The sequence below is a fragment of the Hyla sarda genome, chromosome 1 (genome assembly GCF_029499605.1).
Source record: "Hyla sarda isolate aHylSar1 chromosome 1, aHylSar1.hap1, whole genome shotgun sequence".
Taxonomy (NCBI): domain Eukaryota; kingdom Metazoa; phylum Chordata; class Amphibia; order Anura; family Hylidae; genus Hyla; species Hyla sarda.
This window is the reverse complement of record NC_079189.1, coordinates 609,470,767-609,490,069: the sequence shown is the minus strand read 5'-3', so window position 1 is coordinate 609,490,069 and position 19,303 is coordinate 609,470,767. Positions and strand designations below refer to the sequence as shown.

Here is a 19,303-nt window from a genome sequence, read left to right as displayed (position 1 = left end):
GGGAACTGTATTGCAAAAACGTGGTGTGAATGCACCCTAAGACCTGGTCATTTGGTCTCCTCAAGTTTGGTAGCCAGCACCTCCGCATCTACTGCCAATGTATTTGTGGGGCAACCCCAAAAATGCCCTGATTTTCTGCATTTAAAGCAGTCCCCTCAAGTAGATGAATCCTCCTGAACAACTTCCTCGGGGCCTTTCTGCGTTGTCCCCCACTTCCAGGAGAAGGATCGGCCTTCATCAATGGTTTGCACAAGAGTGGTAACTCAGCCACCTTCTTCCTAAGGCCTGAATTTTTCAGATCCTCTTTCTCTTCCCATGGAGAAGGTGGACACAAAAGGGCAGAACTTTATCAGCCAACTTGGCTCTGCTCTTAGCAGAATCATGACTGGATCCTTGGTTAAACCACCTCTCTGAATTTGCTTAGATAGCCGGGGGGATGGCACTGGTCTTTAAGTATCAAATAGATCATCTCCAGGGGGATTTCCCTGACATGGAAGTTAGAAACTGGGAATAATTTACTGCGCCATAGTCTCCTAATACTAACCTGAAGAATTGTTGCGGTGTTGCCCCTTTTTCCTCATCAGGACTAGCGTACACAAGAGGCATCCTCCAGGTGGAGCTCCAAACAGGTGAAGATTTGTGGCCTCCCATGGTCTATGTAATCCCTTATGGCTCCATTTCTATTTCCAATCAGATTTCTAAATTTTGGGCGATCTTTTCTACGTACAATGTTTAGTGGAATTCCTTAAGCTCTGTGTTCTGTCTGTCTTTTCTGCTGCATGTTCCTCCTTCAGCCAAACCGGTGATCGTTCAGTTATGGAAGATAACAGAATTATAATATAGATGCACAATACAGGTGTAATATGGGCAGGAAATATACCTATGTGCAGGAATGTAAGGATCGCTGTAGAAAGGGGATGTGACTGTGACCTGGCCCGCAAGTCCCTGATCCCTGAATGAGCGTGGCTTTTGATTGTGTATTCGTCACACTGGCCGCTCCATCCTTAATGTAATCTCCCCTGTTTGTAAACATGGGGGAACATTGTATTAATGGGGCTCAGATAACTCCTTTTGTTATTTTTGGTCTGTGTGATAATTAATGATCTCTTATAAAACCTTCAATATGACTTTTACTGTCTAATGACTTTTAAAATATTTCTTCCACATCTTATCATTCAGGGAGAAGATATGAACAATATTAAGGTTCCAAAGACAGATTGGAGCGGTGATGAGCAGTATAAGGACATCATTCCTACAGGGAAAGATCTGATCTATATTAATGCTAAAGATATGAAGGAAGAAGAAAATACAGATGTGAGCAGTGATGAGCAGTATAAGGAGGACATCCCTACAGGAAAAGATCCAATCTATATTAACTCTGCAGACATAAAGGAAGAAGAAGAAGAGGAGACAGATGTGAGCGGTGATGAGCAGTATAAGGAAGACATTCCTACAGGAAAATATCCAATCTATATTAACTCTGCAGACATAAAGGAAGAAGAAGAAAAGGAGACAGATGTGAGCGGTGATGAGCAGTATAAGGAGGACATTCCTACAGGAAAAGATCCAATCTATATTAACGCTGCAGACATAAAGAAAGAAGAAGAGGAGACAAATGTGAGCGTTGATGAGCAGTATAAGGAGGACATTCCTACAGGTAACCATCCAGGTGAGTACTAACCACTAAATGCAGGGAACAGATTCTACTCAGTCAGCGGCAGCAACAATGTTTTGTGTTCTTTAAGCTTTGTGTCCTGTCTCTTTTCTGCTATATGTTCCTCCATTCAGCCAAACCTGTGACTCAGTTATAGAAGATAACACATTTATAATATGGATGCAGAATACAGCTGGAATATAGACATGAAATATACCTATGTGCAGGACTTAAGGATCGCAGTGGAAAGCGGGTGTGACTGTGACCTGGTCTGCAGGGGACACATGTCCCTGATCCCCCAACAAACGTGACTATCGATTGTGTATGTGTTACACTGGCGGCTCCGTCCTGTCGCTGTAGCCATGACTACCGGTGTGGGCAGCATCTCTGTATGGCGCTGTCTGTATAGGAAGCTCAGAGAGTTGGAGCTGCGGGGAGCAGAGCGCCGGTAGCTGCAGAAAAATGATTAGAGAAAAGTATTAGTTTTTTTCATTGGGCTACTACTATATGGGAGCCAACTACTTTATGGGGGCACCGAGGGGGCCTAAGTACTATATGTGGCAGTATTGAGGCGTAATACTGGGGGCAGTATGGGGGCACAGAAGGGACCTAACTACTATATTGGTGCTCAAAGTGGGAACTATTACTGTGTGGTGCAATACAGATATGTAAAGTGGTAGGGATTGTGCTGGATAAAGGAACACAACATTTTTGTCAGCAGATTCTGCAGAGACAAGTTTTGACCAGGAAAAGTCTTCATGGCTGTCTGGGCCAGATAGAAAAGAGTCACTGGATGTATCTGTAATCACTTATATGGTCTGCAGAGCCCTAGTGTACAGCTAGTATGCCACCAAGACCAACATCTACAAGAAGTTTGTATGTTCTCCTCTTGTTTACTAGTGTTGCTCGCGAATATTCGCAATACGAATTTTATTCGCGAATATCGCATATTCACGAATATAGCACTATATATTCGTAATTACGAATATTCATTTTTTTTTTTTTTCCACAGTACACATCACAGTGATCACCCCTCTCTGCTTCCAGCTCGTGTGGTGTAAAGAAGGCTCTAATACTACTGTGTGAGACTGGCGTGCGAATTTGCATATGTTAATTTTCGCATATGCAAATTTTCGCTTATGCTAGTTTTTTATATGCTAATTTTTGCATATGCTAATTTTTCCACACGCAAATTTTCGCATCTGCGAAAATAAAACGCGAATATTACGAATTTAGCGAATATATGACGAATATTCGTCCATATATTCGCGAAATATCGCAAATTTGAATATGGCCTATGCCGCTCAACACTATTGTTTACGTGGATTTCCTCCCACACTCCAAAAACATACCGATAGGTGAATTAGAAATTTAGATTGTGATCCCCAATAGGGACAGGGAGCAACCTGAGTGATAAACTGTGGACAGCACAGCAGAATATGTGGGCGTTATATAAATAAAGGCATTTTTATTCTGTGCCCCCACACTGATGATACCCTTCCTGTGCCCCCACACTGACTCCATGTTGACAATGCTATCCAGTGTACATCTTGGTCAGTGTATACAATCCTTGAACAGCAGTTGGAGGGTGCATATTGTTGTGCGGGTTGTTCATTTGGAAGCCCAGATCCTGGATCTAGAGGAGCATCTGGCAAGACTGAGATGTATTGACAACATGGAGAGGAGTCTGCTGGGTACTGAGCGGGCACTCTGTGGGGTGGAGGAGGATAGTGGGATGGAGGTGCAGGACAGTCAGGCAGCTAGCTGGGTTATAGTTAGAAAACCAAGTGGAAGGAAAAGTGTCAGGGAGGCTAGTCCTGATCTTACACCCCAACAAGTTTGTCCAGTTGGCAGATGAGGGGATGTTAGTTCAGAGATAGCGATGCTGCAGAAAGTCAATGCCTCTGACCACCAGGGGGTGTCTGCTCCAGTAAAGAGGGAGAGAGGAGTGCAGGGCAGGCCAGACAGGTGTTGGTAGTGGGGGACTCTATTATTAGGGGGACAGACAGGGCGATCTGTCACAAAGACCAGGATCACCGAACAGTGTATTGTCTACCTGGCTCTCGAGTTCGGCACAACGCAAATCGGGTTGACCGGTTGCTGGGAGGGGCTGGAGAAGACCATGGTACACATTGGCATTCATGACAAAGTAAGAGGTAGGTGGAGTGTCCTTAAAAATGATTTCAGGGACTTAGGCCGCAAGCTGAAGGAGAGGACCTCCAAGGTAATAATTCTCTGAAATATTACCTGTCCCACGAGCCTCACCAGAGAGGCAGCGGGAGATTAGGGAGGTAAACAAGTGGCTCAGAAGCTGGTGTAGAAAGGAGGGGTTTGGGTTCATAGAGAACTGGGCCGACTTCTCTGTCGTATACAGGCTCTACCATAGGGACAGGCTGCACCTCAATGGGAAGGGGGCGCTGTGCTCGGGGAGAAGATTCCCAGAAGGGTGGAGGAGCGTAGCACTCTAGGTTTTGTTTAGTTTTTTCCTCATGTTGTGCACACTCACCATTACTAGCCCTACAGCACAATTTGTTTAATTCCAGCACAGCTATATTCATGTGTTTCATTACTGTAACTGAGTCATGTAATCACCAGCCTGACCCACAGAAAATTACATTAATATGTCAGAGGTAGTGGTCAGCACTAGATCAGCTAACTTCCAGTAAACTACAGGATGACCTCATCACATAGCAGATCTCTCCTGCTAGCTCCCAGAACCCTCCCCTCCTAGCTCTATCTGTATACTGCTACCTCTATGGGATCAAGATATATAAGAGTTATACAGCTCCCCTCCAGCTCTATCTGTATACTGCTGCTGCAACTATAGGATCAGAATGTATAGAAGTTATACACCTCCCCTCCCTGCTCCTGTCTGCTGCTGCTATGTCTGTGGGATCAGGGTATATAGTTGTTATACACCTCCCTAAAGTTGTGTTCACATATCATTTAGCATTTTTTCAGTTTTTGCCATTTTTTTTTATCTTAGCAAAAATGTTGCTATTTACTTGTAACTTTTTTACCACGATTTTATAAAATTACGGTCAAAAGGCAGAAAAAAAATTGTGTAGAAAATGCAAATGAAATGTGAACAAAAACACCTCAATTGTGATTATAGGTCAAACCACTTTCTCCTTATGGTAATATTTCTTTAAAAATCCACTTTGAAAAAGAAAATGCATCAAAACTGCACATAATGTGAACTGAGCTCAACCCCTATAGGAGTCTAATCAGTTCACCTGGCTTAACTCCAGCACCAACAACCTAATTAGACGACCAGGTGCAGTGCTAAGACCCCACCCTCTCTCTCTCTGCAAACCCAGAGGATTCATGGGAAATGTATCAGAAAACCATTTCTGTTCTAAAATAGGAATAATGTACAGCTGAGAACCCATGCCTGCCACATCAGCTAAAACAGGTAAGCACAAGGCATACACAAGAACATCTTCAATGTTCTCTAATAATAGCCTCCGCTGCACTATTTAAGTATAAAATAAATCCCATAGCGCTTTTTTTAAAAGGGATATTCCAGGATTTCTTTTCTTCGGCCTTTGAACCCATGACGTCTAGTTATAATTCTGTGTTATTTGCTTTTATTTCCTCCCTGCGTCACTTTGTCCCATTTTCATGCACAGGACCCCCACCCAGAAGTGCTGTAGTGCAAGTCTTTTGTATTTTACTGTTGTCTCTGACCTTTCCCAGCATTCCATGCGGCCAGAGACAATAGGTCAGGAGTCACATGGTCTCCAGGGGGCGTGGTTATGCCGAAGTGGGTGGGTGGATAGCATTACTTCAGTAAATCCCATCCACCCTGCTATCCACCCACCCACTGTAGCATAGCCACGCCCCCTTGTGACCATGTGACTTATGACATTTAGGGTAGGGTCACGTGTAACGGATCTGCAGCGTAATTTAAAACCTTCAAAAGAAAGGTGTCATTACAAAGTACAATTGGTTTGCAAATGACAAGTCCTCATATTAGTCTGTAGATGAAAAAAGCCGGTAATTACTCACCGGTAATTCTGTTTTCACGAGCCATGACAGCACCACCTTTCATAGAGGGACTCCGCCCCTAGGGACAGGAAACCTTGGAGAATAAAAGGAAGTCATCTCCTCTCCATCCTCAGTGAGTTACAGAGACCTAGAAGAGCCTTCCTACTTAGTTAGTAATAACAGTCACGAAAACAACAATAACTGAACAAGCAAATATATAAATTTTTATTTTTTTTGCTACACCCAAGTGATCTAAACACCCGTGATACAATATTTAGAAAAGACAAAAGGGTGGGAATGCAGCGGTGCTGTCATGGCTCGTGAAAACAGAATGACTGGTGAGTAATTATCGGCTTTTCTCATCGCCATGACAGCACCACCTGAGAGACCAATATTAGGGTGGGATAACAGTTTTGAGAACCTTATGACCAAAGGATAAATCAGAATAGCTCCCCATGTCCAATCTATAGTGGTGAAAAAAAGTGTGGGGAAACGACCAGGTGGCCCGCCTTACAGATTTGATCTATTGAGGCCCCTCTCCTCTCGGCCCAAGAGGATGCAACTGCACCTGTAGAGTCAGTACTCAGGTAGAAAACAGACATGGTGCGCATCTACAATCTTGCACAATGATCCAATTGCTTCTCAGCATAATTTCAAAAACGAACAGGTTGTTAGTATATACGTTTTGATCAAAAAGTACAAAGCCCACTCGCCACGTAAAGGCCACCTATCTAGAGTGGGTCCCTAACGCACCTGTAGAGTGAGCCTTGAGACCAACAGGAGGAGAAAGGCCAGAGGAGACATGACAAACAAATAGCCTCCCTAATCCAGCTAGCTATGATGTCACTTCTAACACTATTACCCTTATTCTGGCCACAGAATTGTACCAACAGTCTATTTGATTTCCTAAACTCTTTAGTTCTTTCAAGATAAGAAAGAACGCACCTCCTTACATCCAGCATATGAAAAGACTTTTCCCTATCATCTGCTGGATTGCTACAAAATGAGGGTAAGACTATCTCCTGAGACAAATGAAAATTAGATACCACTTTTGGCAAAAAAGCTGGGTCATTCCTAAGAACTATTCTGTCATCTAGGATACGAGTATATGGTTCAAGGCAGGAAAAATTAGCTATTTCCCCCACTCTACGAGCAGAGGTAACAGCTACCAGGAGAGCAGTCTTCAGAGTCAGGTGTCTGATAGAGATAGAGGAAACTGTCTCGAAGGGTTCACCACATAACGTATTGAGAACTAAGGTTAAATCCCAAGAAGGAGTTTTGGAACCTGGATCCTTTTGGTTGCCTTAAAAAAATCTCTCACAATCCATGGATGACTGGCTATAGATTGAGAGAACAAGGATCCTAGGGCTGATACTTGTACCTTGAGAGTGGCTAACTTAAGACCTTTTTCTAAACCTTTCTGAAGAAAGTCCAGGATTGATGCAATATTGGGTTTGTTAAAGTCCACCAAGGATGGGTCTATAAAATTAAAGTAAGCCTTCCAGATCTTGAAGTATATTGCTGAGGTAACAGGCTTTCTACTTGACTGCAATGTAGAGAGGACTGAATCAGATAAACCTTTGCTCCTCAGAATTACCCTTTCAAATTCCATGCAGTCAGGTGCAGACTGTGAGTATCTGGATGGAATATAGGACCCTGAAACAAAAGATCCGGTTGTTCCGGTAAGACCCAAGGGTCTGTTAATGACATCTCCCGGAGGCCGGAAAACCAGGCCCTGCGGGGCCAAAATGGAGCTATGAGAATGACCCTCGCCCTGTCCTCCCAAATCTTTATTAGAACTCGTGGTATTAATGCTAGTGGAGGGAAGGCAGAGCCCAGACTCCACTTCCAGTACTGGGACAGTGCGTCCACTGCTGTAGGGTTCTCTGAGGGAGACAAACAGTTTTACTTGGCGATTCTCTCTGGTGGCAAACAGTTCTGAGGATAGCCCCACAGTACACAATTTTTCCTGAATATGTCCTTGTTTAGGCGCCATTCTCCCTGATGGAGACAATGTCTGCTCAGATAGTCTGCCCTGGTGTTGAGGGAGCCCTTTAGATGAACTGCTGATATTGATACTAGATGTTTTTCTGTAAAGAAGATTCCCAGAGCACCTGAAAATCTTGGTCACCCACATGAGCTCCCCAACCCCAAGGACTAGCATCAGTTGTAACAATAGTGGGGTGCATAATCCTCCAATCTAACCCCCTTGATAAGTTTTCTCTATCCTGCCACCAAAGGAGAAACATCAGAGTCTCTGAAGACAAAATAAAACTTCTATCAAGATCTTCAGGTGACCCATTCCAGACTTTTAGAAGTTCAACCTGAAGGCAGCGGGAATGAAACTGATCCCAGGGCACAGCTGGAAATGAGGCTGGAAATAAACCTAATAAAGACATTCCTTTCCTAATGGTAATTTTAGGGGAACTCCTAACTTCTTCCACAAAATTAATAATTTTATCAAACTTTATTCTGGGGAAGGAAGGATTTTTTCCCTGTATAGATCCAAAATAATACCCAAAAAAACTTTTTGCTGGGTTGGGGATGGAGCCTACTTCTCCCAATTCACTATACAGCCTAGTTTTTCTATAATCTGTAAGGTGCGAGCAACAAGAGACTGTACCTTTTGAAGCTGAGTCCGCCACCAGGAGAAAGTCATCCAGGTATGGGATGAATACTCCTTCCTCCTCCCTTATGTATGCTGCCATCTCTGATACCACTTTCGTGAAGATCCTTGGAGCTACTGAGATACCAGAGGGAAGGGCACAAAACTGAAGATGCATTAGGTTGGGGCACAGCAATTCTTAGGTATTTTTGAAAATCCAGATGTATGGAAACATGGAAATAGGCATCCTTTAAGTCCAGTGAGGCCATTTTTTGTAAGTAGGTTTACAGTTGATGTTAATGTTTCCATTTTGAATCTTTGGTATTTTATAAATTTGTTTTAGAGGTTTTAAATTTATGATTACCGGAATGGTGTTGTTGGGTTTTTTCACTAGGAACAGTGTGGAATAAAATCCCTGTCCCTCCTGACCTGATGGTACCTGTACTAGAACCCCTTTTTCCATCACTTCTTGTTTTAATGAGATTTGACCTATTGACCCCACAGGATTTTTGGTTGTGACAAAGCGAGTGGGTGGGAGGCTGCAAAATTCCCAGCGCAGACCATTCTGATGTCCAGAACCTGGGAACTGCCTGCAATTTTTTGTCACGCTGGAAATAAACCCTGAAGTCTGCCACCAACTCGCAGGACCCTGTCATTGAGACCCTGTTTTTTTTAGGAGGTCTGGGGCTGGTTGAACATGAGGCCACTATTCTTTTTGGAGAATTTCCATCGCCCTGACTGACCTCTTCCTCTCCTCTGACCTCCACCTCTCCCCCTGGAAGGAAAGGACTGGTTATGTCTGCCAGACTCAAAGGGAAAACCTTTCTTCCTATCATTTGCTTTCTCAAGTATATCAGAAAGGACAGACCCAAACAAATGCTCTCCTTCACAGGGGATGGCACATAATTTATTCTTTGAAGATATTTCACCTGCCCAGTTTTTTAACCATAATGCCCTTTTAGCTGAATTTGATAGTACCCCAGCACGGGCAGATGACCTTAGAGCATCTGAGGTGGAGTCAGAAAAGAAGGCTACTCCTAGAGATGAGCGAACTTACAGTAAATTCGATTCGTCACGAACTTCTCGGCTCGGCAGTTGATGGCTTTTCCTGCATAAATTAGTTCAGCTTTCCGGTGCTCCCGTGGGCTGGTAAAGGTGGATACAGTCCTAGGAGACTCTTTCCTAGGACTCTATCCACCTTTTCCAGCCCACCGGAAAGCTGAACTAATTTATGCAGGAAAAGTCAGCAACCGCCGAGCCGAGAAGTTCGTGACAAATCGAATTTACTGTAAGTTCGCTCATCTCTAGCTACTCCCTTACGGATAGTGGGGATGGAAGACAAGAGCTGTTATCTTGGTACTTTATTTTGTATGTTAGAGGCTAACTGATCTAACCAAATTAGTACAGATCTGGCCACAGAAGTCCCTGCTACATTAGGTTTCAAGGCTGCCCCTGAGGCTTCCCATGTTGGTTTAAGAAACATGTCCATTCTTTTATCCATTGGATCCTTAAGGGTCTCAAAGGTCTTCAAAAGGGAAGCGACCCCTTCCTAGAGATTTTAGAAATAGACATATCAAGTTTTGGGGGGGTGATCCAAGGTTTTAGTTTCAGTGTCAGAAAACGGATACTTTCTCTTTAGGGCTTTAGGCAAAAACGTCATTTTATCAGGGTTCTCCCATTCCTTAAGAATAACTTTAGAGATAATCTTGTGAATAGGGAATATGCTAGGTTTCTTGGAATCAAGACCCTCAAACATGATATCTTGAATTGATCTCGGTTCCCTGGGCTCTTCCATATTTAGAGCGGAACATACAGCCTTCACTAACTGATCAGTGTCCTCAAAGGAAAAAATTGCTTTCCCTGAGGAGTCTTCCTCTGACTCCTCTCCTGAGTCCGACCCGTCAGGCACAATAATACCCTCTTCATCAGAATCAGACTGATTTAGCACCACTGGAGCAGTAACAACATTTGAAGCAGTGGGAAGAGGTGCAGAATCAGTGACTACAGGATTAGCAGCTGATAAATTGTGAATGGATGACTGGATCTCTTTTCTAATAAGATCCTGCATTTGTGCCAGAAGAGACGGAACTAAGGCTGGAACCTCCGATGTAATCAGCTTATTAATGCAAGATTGACATGAAGCTTTTCCATATTCAGGAGGTAGTAATTCTTTACGCATATTACATTCACGATTTTTTGTCTTTTTGGAAGATTTTCTAGGTGCAACATCACCTTGCTGAAAATAACCAAAAAGACCACATTTTAGAAAATACATTCTTTTTTAAAACATAGAAAGAATACTCACTCAGAAATCGCCGGTACCGAAGATGGCATCTTTGCAGATGAGTTAGATGGAGTAAACTTTGGGTGGTCACTGCTGGTACTCATGCTGGAAGCACAGGAAAAATCCCCCACTCCAATGCTGGACAGGTATGGAATGACTGGCCAGCTCACAAGAGGAGGCAGAATGGCAGAAGACGACATCCTTTTAAATCTGCCGCCTCCTGCACGCCGGAGGCCCGGCGTGTGACGTCACATCTGCCCCCTTTGACCTCCAGCTTCCTCCGCAGCAGCACTACCCTAAGTGATGCCACTAATCTCCACCCCTTACAAGGCTGCAGCCGCCCGCAGCTATCCGCCTTGAGGATCCTCCGCTAGCAGCCCGCAATACACAGCCGACCGTCCAGCCGCAACCCGCCCAAATACCAGCGGCGGCGGGTATAATGTTCCGTAAGTCAGTGAGGACCGCCAGCGGAGGAGAGATAGGGAAGGGCGGGAGATTTGAACGTGAGGAGAGTTTAGTGAGCCTCACTGAGATCCCAAACCAGGGCTCATATAGGGATCCTGTACCTCCTACACCGAGGGGCCCAGCATAAGAGATCCCACAGCCATTTAAATAATAGAGGCCCACTTGACAGGGCTCCTCCAGGCTTCCCATAGGAGAGGACTTCCTTTTATTCTCCAAGGTTTCCTGTCCCGGAGTCCCTCTCTCAGGTGGTACTGTCATGGCGATGGGGAAATAAGAGTTATGGAGGAAGAGTGGTGCAGTTGCCTATAGCAACCAATAACATTGCTTCTTTCACTTTTCTCTTTAAAAATAAAAGAAGATGGTTGCTATGGGCAACTGCACCACTTTCCCTCTACTCAGGTTTTGATAAATCTCCCCATATGTCTCCTAAAAGCAAAAATTTTAATGTCCTGGGTCATTAAGGGGTTAAGATTATTGCTTAAAAATAACTGTATTTTTCACAGATAACTTTACCAGGAGATCAGAGGAGAATCTTATATCTTCATATTATAAAGCAGATGATGATATCACACAAGATACATATGAAGAACATTCCATTATCCCAGATACACCCTCAGCCCTTCACAGCCAAGATCTGTCATCTCATCCTGTTATACAAGTCCGACCTAAAGATTCATCTCAGTCTGTTAAACAAAATAAGGAAAAACGATTTTCATGTCCAGAATGTGGGAAATGTTTTCTTAGGAAATCAAGTATTCTTAGCCATCAGAGAACTCACACAGGAGAGAAGCCATTTTCATGTTCAGAATGTGGAAAATGTTTTACTCACAAATCACATTTTGTTACACATCAAAGAATTCACACAGGAGAGAAGCCATTTTCCTGTTCAGAATGTGGAAAATGTTTTAGTCAGTATTCAGGTCTCCTTAAACATCAAAGAATTCACACAGGAGAGAAGCCATTTTCCTGTTCAGAATGTGGAAAATGTTTTAGTCAGTATTCAAGTCTTCTTAAACATCAAAGAATTCACACAGGAGAAAAGCCATTTTCATGTTCAGAATGTGGGAAATGTTTTAGTCAGAATGGAAATCTTGTTGAACATCAAAGAATTCACACAGGTGAGAAGCCATTTTCATGTTCAGAATGTGGGAAATGTTTTAGTCAGAACGGAAATCTTGTTGAACATCAAAGAATTCACACTGGTGAGAAGCCATTCTCATGTTCAGAATGTGGGAAGTGTTTTACTCTGAAAACAGACCTTGTCAAACATCAAAGAATTCACACAGGTGAGAAGCCATTTTCATGTTCAGAATGTGGGAAGTGTTTTACTCAGAAAACAGATCTTGTTAAACATCAAAGAATTCACACAGGTGAGAAGCCATTTCCTTGTTCAGAATGTGGGAAATGTTTTTCTGTGAAATCACATCTTATCAGACATCTAAGAACTCACAGAGGAGAGAAGACAATTCAGAGTAATAAATGAAACAGATAACACATCTATATATTAACCATGTACATAGGATATCTGACATTTATACATATATCATATACTGTATCTCCAAACTTGTTCCCAATTGTTAATAAAAGTTTTCTTTTAGAACGTAGTCACCGATCCAGCGATGTCATCACTATAGTTTACATGGTAGGAAAAGAGTGTGATATATGGTTGTGATATTCCCTGCTCCTCATGGAGAAGACCCAACAGGCATAATCCATGGGGAGCTGCTACTGGAGACCCAAACACCTCAGAGAGAAGGGACTTATTCCGTTTCAATAATTTTTTATTAAGGTTTTATCGAACATACAAGTATCAAACCAAAAGAAAGGTTACAAACAGTTTCAAAAGAATATTGAACATTAAACAGTCAGCCTGTGGAACTCAGGCACATTATCTCGTTGCTGAGATGGTTATATATGCAAAGCATATACGATATATATGACATAGATGACATAATTGACACATGTAACTCCCATGTCTCCCAGAACTTCTCTTTAACATAGAGATAGCATTAGATCAGTCCATAGGACATTAGATAGATGTCAAAGAACGTAGCGACCACAATTTCCATATATCTATAGTACGTGTATCTAAATCACCTCCATGTTGTACAAGTAGTGTTTCGTACCTACACGCCAAGTCCACTGCTGCCACCATCTCTTTTATATCTGGAGGTTCTATCTCCTTCCAATGTCTTGTAATTATCAATTTAGCTATTGTTAGGACCTTGCAAGTTAACGCTCGCATCTCCAGCTGTATCTTATGTACTCCTATCAGGAGCAAGGCTAATTTGGGAGAGAGATTAGGAAACAATGGATATACGTTTTTAAGGATCAACTCAACATTATTCCAATATGTATGTATCTTCGGGCAGAACCACAAAATATGTGACAATGTCCCCCTCTGTCCACAATTCCTCCACACAGTGGTGATGCATCATGGTACATGGCGTGCAGGCGTACAGGGGGAAAATACCAACATAATCGCGTTTTAGTCACTGCTTCAATTTGTGATACGCTTTTTAACGACTTATAGATCCAATTGGATGACTGTTCCCAGTCTACGTGTGAAATATCGCATGCAAGTTCTCTAGACCACCTAAGGTATGGCTTATCTTGAAACGGTTCAATAACAGAATCTAATAATTTGTAGATTGGTTTAAGTCCTTTATAGTGTAATTGGAACAGTCTAAATAAGTCAGTGGAGTATTTCCAACCAGATTTGTTGTGTGATTGAAGCAAATGTCTGACCTGTAAATATTTATAGAAGTCCGATTTGGGCAAATTATATGTGGAGCTTAGGTATCTAAATTGATGTAAGTGATCATCTTGGAGTATAGAGGATATAGCTACTAAACCATTATCTACCCAATTTAGGAGATATAGGTCAGGTATGACATAAGAAACAATATGAATTGGGGAATGTGGGGGTGGGGAGGTGTGCGTTTGGGACGACCTCTTATGAGCCATCTGCCAGCATTCTAGCCCTGCGAACGTTAACGGAGATGCCCCCTGGGTCAGTTTTTGGTCCCATATGTGTAGATAAAGGAGAGTTTTCACCTCCACCAGGCCACTGAGGATCAATTCTATGTTGACCCAAGGTGTTTCCACAGCTCCCGCCCAGTAAAATTTTAATTGAGATATAAGTGTAGCCACATAGTATCTGTGTAGGTCAGGAAGGTCCAGTCCTCCCCTCTGTCTATCCCTCATTAATAGTTTATTAGAAATTCTAGGTTTCTTATGTTTCCAGATGTAAGTGGAAAGTGAAGATTGTGCTTGTTGAAAAAATGATCTTGGAAGTTGTATGGGCAATGTTCTATATAAGTACAACAGTTTCGGAAGTAAGAGCATCTTAAATGCTGCAATTCGTCCCATCCAAGATGCTTCATATCTCCCTATTTTCTCTAGCTCATTTTTCAGGGAATGTAAAAATGGCGCATAGTTACAAGAATATAGCTTTGAAAAGGAGGTAGGTATTTTAAGTCCTAGGTACGTAATATTGTCTGTTTGCCAGTCAAGGGGGTGTGTTCTAGCTAGATGGTCTCGCAATTGTTGGGTCATGTAAATAGGCAACACCTGTGATTTTTGTACATTCAGTTTATAATATGAAAGTGATCCAAACTGCTGAATTAAGTATAAAATTCTTGGTAAAGAGGTCTCTGGGTCTGTTATGGTGAGGATTACATCATCCGCATATAAAGAAATCAAGTGTTCACTATTTCCAATTTTAATACCTCTAATCTCTCCATCTTCCCTCAAGGCCTGTGCTAGGGGCTCCATACATAGAACAAAAATTAGCGGGGACAGCGGACATCCCTGACGGGTGCCGTTGGTTATTAAGAATTCCCGAGAAAGAGACCCATTAGTGAATACTCTCGCATTCGGGAGAGTGTACAATGCTTTAATAGCCTGAAATATCGTCCCCACCACACCCACTCTCTCCAGTACCGAGAAGGCGAACGACCAGTTAATTCGGTCGAACGCCTTCTCGGCATCAAGCGACAGAAAGAGCGCTGGCTCCCCCCTGTTTTCGGTTATATGAAGAAGGTTTAATACTCTCCGAGTGTTGTCGCATGCCTGACGTTTTTGCACAAAACCTACTTGGTCTACATTCACTATTGAGGGCAAAATAGGGGCCAGTCTAGAGGCCAATAGTTTGGCGTATAGCTTTACATCCACGTTTAATAGAGAGATAGGTCTAAAATTTTTAGGGGAGTCTGGGTTTTTTCCAGGTTTAGGCAACGTGACTATTATAGCCGCTTGGTTCTCTTTAGGAAGGCAGCCAGTTAGGAAAACCTCCTTTATAAAGTTATGTAAGTGTGGTAGTAGAATATGGGAAAAGCGTTTGTAATAAGAAGTCGACAGGCCATCTGGTCCCGGGGATTTACCCAACGGGAGGGAGGTAATAAGCTTTTTAATTTCTAGAGGGGTTACTTCAGCATTTAGTAAGGATAAGTGAGAGTCTGAGATTTTTGGTAAATTTATGTGTTGAAGAAATCTATTTATATCTATATCTGTGGGCGGAGAAATCTCTGGGTCTTGATCTAGATTATATAAAGATTCATAATACTGCATAAATTGATTTGCAATATCATATGGGTTATACAGCTTAGAGTGTTCAGAGTCCCCCAAGAGGAATGGAATTCTGGATTTAATATGTTTATCTTTCATTTTTGCAGCTAATAATTTACCTGATTTATTATCAAAGGCATAGTATTTAGCTTTAGATTTAACTGACATTTTGAGATACGAATCTAGCATTAGGTCCCTGATCTGCGTTTTAATCAGTTTTAATTCTTGCGCCAGTTGAGGTGTTTTGCCTATTTTATTTTCTGTATCTAGTTGTTTTTGTCTAAGTAGGAGATTATTTAGACGTTCTTCCCTTTTCTTTTTATATGTATGCCCTACTCTAATAAAGGATCCCCTAATGTATGCTTTATGAGCATTCCAAATCGTGGTAGCGGACACATCATCCGTTACATTGCTAGCAAAGTATTCCTCCAGATCCCTCTCCAGTACTCCCCCATATTGAACATGCTGCATAAGAAAGTTGTTGCATCTCCATAGGTAATTCGGAGGGGGAGAGTTGCGTTCCTCCAGTTCTATCAGTATGGGAGAGTGGTCTGACCATGACGGTTCTAAAATGGAAGACGACTTTAATATGTCTAAGGTACTGCGATCTATACCAAAAATGTCAATACGTGAATATGTGTTATGCGTCGGAGAATAACAGGTATAATCACGTTCAGAAGAGTGTAAAATTCTCCATGCATCAAAAATATCTTCCCTATGAAAGAGAGAGGAGAGGGACACTGGAGCATGTCTACTGGTGGAGGAAGAATCTATGTCTGGGTCTAATACCGCATTCCAATCACCGCACATGACCAAGTGACCTTGTTTATGTTTGTTAACCAATTTAAATAATCTGTTAAAGAATCTAAGCTGTCTTGTGTTAGGTGCGTACACCGAAACAATTGTATAAAGCACGTTATTGCAAGAACAGACCAAAATGATATATCTACCATTAGCATCAGTTATTATATTAATTTGTTGGAAGGCTACTGTACTATTTATCGCCATCATCACTCCTCTAGATTTAGTGACATAGTGAGCTTGATATATGTTGGGAAAGGCAGAATTATAAACTCTAAATGCATCTTTCTGTAGAAGATGTGTTTCCTGCACACATAAGATGTCGCACCCAGCTTTCTTAGCCTCTGACCACAAGTAAGTACGTTTCTGGGGCACATTCAATCCATTAGTATTCAAAGACAAAACCTTTAAGACCATTCCAAAAGTCTGTATGTATGGAAGTCGCAATCCATTTTCTTCATCTTAGCAGCGGAGATGGGATGCCATAGGACAGCAGCTGTTGGGAGCGAGATAAGATGTACCTGAAAGAGAACAGAAACAAACAAGAACAAACAAACACAGAACAGATAAGCTGGCATCGTCAGCAGTAGGTTTCCTCGCAACACCAGGTGTTGGAAAGAGAAAATGACGTCTTTGATAGACGCCGCAGTTGGAGGGGGGTTCAACAGTTCCTTGTAAGCCAATCGTATGAAACGGGGTTTAATGGACAGTCACAGAGTATAGAGCCTCGTACACTGTGGGTCAACGGCGACTTTTAGAGACAGAGTCCACCCTCCGCCAATCCGGGGGAACATGAGATGTGGACGTGCGAAGTTTTGGAGCCGGGGTCACAATTTGTATTCCCCATTTATGAAGTAAAGTAGTCCCATCTTTGAAGGTGCGAATAACATGGGTTCCTTCTCGGTAAGAGATGAGCAGGCGGGTCGGATAACCCCACTTGTACATAATCTGTTTTTCTCTAAGAGCTTGGGTAATAGGGTTTAGCTCTCTACGTAGTTGAAGCGTAACTGCTGACAGGTCCGCATAGATAGCAACCCCAGAAAACTTTGCGGGCAACGTATCCTTGTTCCTGGAGCGTATCATCAAAGCATCCTTTATATGATAAAAGTGAATGCGGGCGAGTACATCACGGGGTATATTGTCTGCAAGAAATTGAGGCTTCGGGATTCTATGTGCTCTGTCAATTAGTAAGTCCCGGGGAGAGCAGTCAGGGATCACTGATTTAATGAGATCTTGAATAAATGGGACTAGGTCTTTCGTGGCGATTTCCTCAGGTACCCCTCGTAGTTTTATGTTATTGCGCCTAGATCGGTCTTCAATATCTGCAATTTTAGATCTCAGTGTGCACACCTCACTTTCCAAGTCATAGTGTTCATCAATAAGAGAGTTATGAGAGCCCACCATTTCTGCCATTTTTTCCTCTATATGACCAACTCTATTTTCTAATGCTATCACTGAGGACTGTAGTGGCTTCAGGGCCATTGAGAAGTTACTCTGTATGGATGAGTTTAGTAACTGCAGCATTTGCTTAAGAGTGTTTTCAGTCACTGTAGCTTCAGAGGTGGATAGCGAAGCGAAAATATCGGGGTGGTCCTGAATTATACCAGCGTCTGCTGGCTTGGATAGAGCCTCTCCAGATAAGGACATGCGAGGCCTTTGTTTTGCTGGACTGCCCGCTGTGGAGGAGGCCGGTGACACCGGAGCCGAAGTAAAGACAGGCTGTTCCCCTTCTATATCCAGGGCCCCTTCCGCCACCCCATCCGGACCCTCTGGTAAGGTTGCTGCATACCTCAGTCCCGGTGAAGGTAGTGAGCTGCTCCGGGCTCGAGGTTCCTCATGTTCCGCCTCCCGTGGTGACTGTGATGTCCGTTGCTGCGCCTGGCGCGAAGCGAAGCCCTGCTGTGTAGTGGCGGCAGCGCCATCTTGGAACGCCGCGGTCTGGGGGGAGCTGTAGAAGTCTGTTAACTTCTTTGTTCTGCCGTAGTTTCTGCCCCTTCTTCTGGATGCCATCTCGTGCCCGAGAGTTTCCCCCCGCTTATGGGTGGAAGTTCAGAGGGTTAGCTGGTCTCTGTGCGCCGTCTGTCGCTTATAGAATATCGCTGGCTCTGGAGCTGTGCAGCTATGCGTCCATACCAGTCGGCTGCCAAGCCACGCCCCCAGAAGGGACTTATTCCAGTGATGAAGAATTCCAGGACATGACCAGATTAGAGACACACAATCACTTCTATCTTCTGGCTTCTAGGACATTATTCTGATGGAAGAACTTTACACATTATATAAAGTCCTATAGGTGTTGGGGAACATTTATAGACAATTATCCCAAGTAATAGAAGTAATACAGTAACTCACCACTAGGGATGAGGGAGCTGAGCGCCAGAACCCGGATTTAACCCCAATTTCCCGGTTGCAGTGACTCCCAGAATTTCTGAACATTTCCAGGTTCAGATTGCGCGTCCCGAGTAATGTGTGCGATAACATGAGGGATGAAGAACACATGGTGTTTTGGCGCCCAGAGGAAGCAGGAAGTACAGGGGCAGGGAAATGGCGTCAGGTTGACCAGCATTCCTTACAACTATCACATGATCACCCCAGGTTTACAATGATTTGCTGGTTTGTGTGTCAATCAGCTCCCAGGCCAATAGGAGACAGCCTTCATCTGTGGGTTCATCTCAGGGACCCCTTCCGTCCATTCCTGCAGAAGCCTCATCGTGCACTACAAATACCAGCCAGCCTTTTTCCAGGCACAATATAACTGAATAAAGCTGTGGGATTACCTGTATGATAGCAATGCGTATTTAAATTACTTTAAATACAGCACAGACATCTAAAACACCTTACTTACATTTATGGGGTTTAAGCACACACAGTATATCTACCGGTTATAAGCTAACAGCACAAGAAAAGTGTACAAAAATAACATGCATTAGCCCTCCAA

General features: G+C 43.0%; 1 protein-coding gene across 1 annotated transcript in view; it reads left to right on the top strand.

Annotated features, from left to right (window-relative positions):
• LOC130300286 (uncharacterized) overlaps window positions 1-19,303 on the top strand; it is a 101,150-nt gene that overhangs the window by 29,750 nt on the left and 52,097 nt on the right. The window contains 2 exon segments of the mRNA XM_056551534.1: window positions 1,180-1,669; window positions 11,502-12,477. Of these exon segments, the coding sequence (XP_056407509.1) occupies window positions 1,189-1,669; window positions 11,502-12,477 (1,457 nt within the window). The 5' untranslated portion in view covers window positions 1,180-1,188.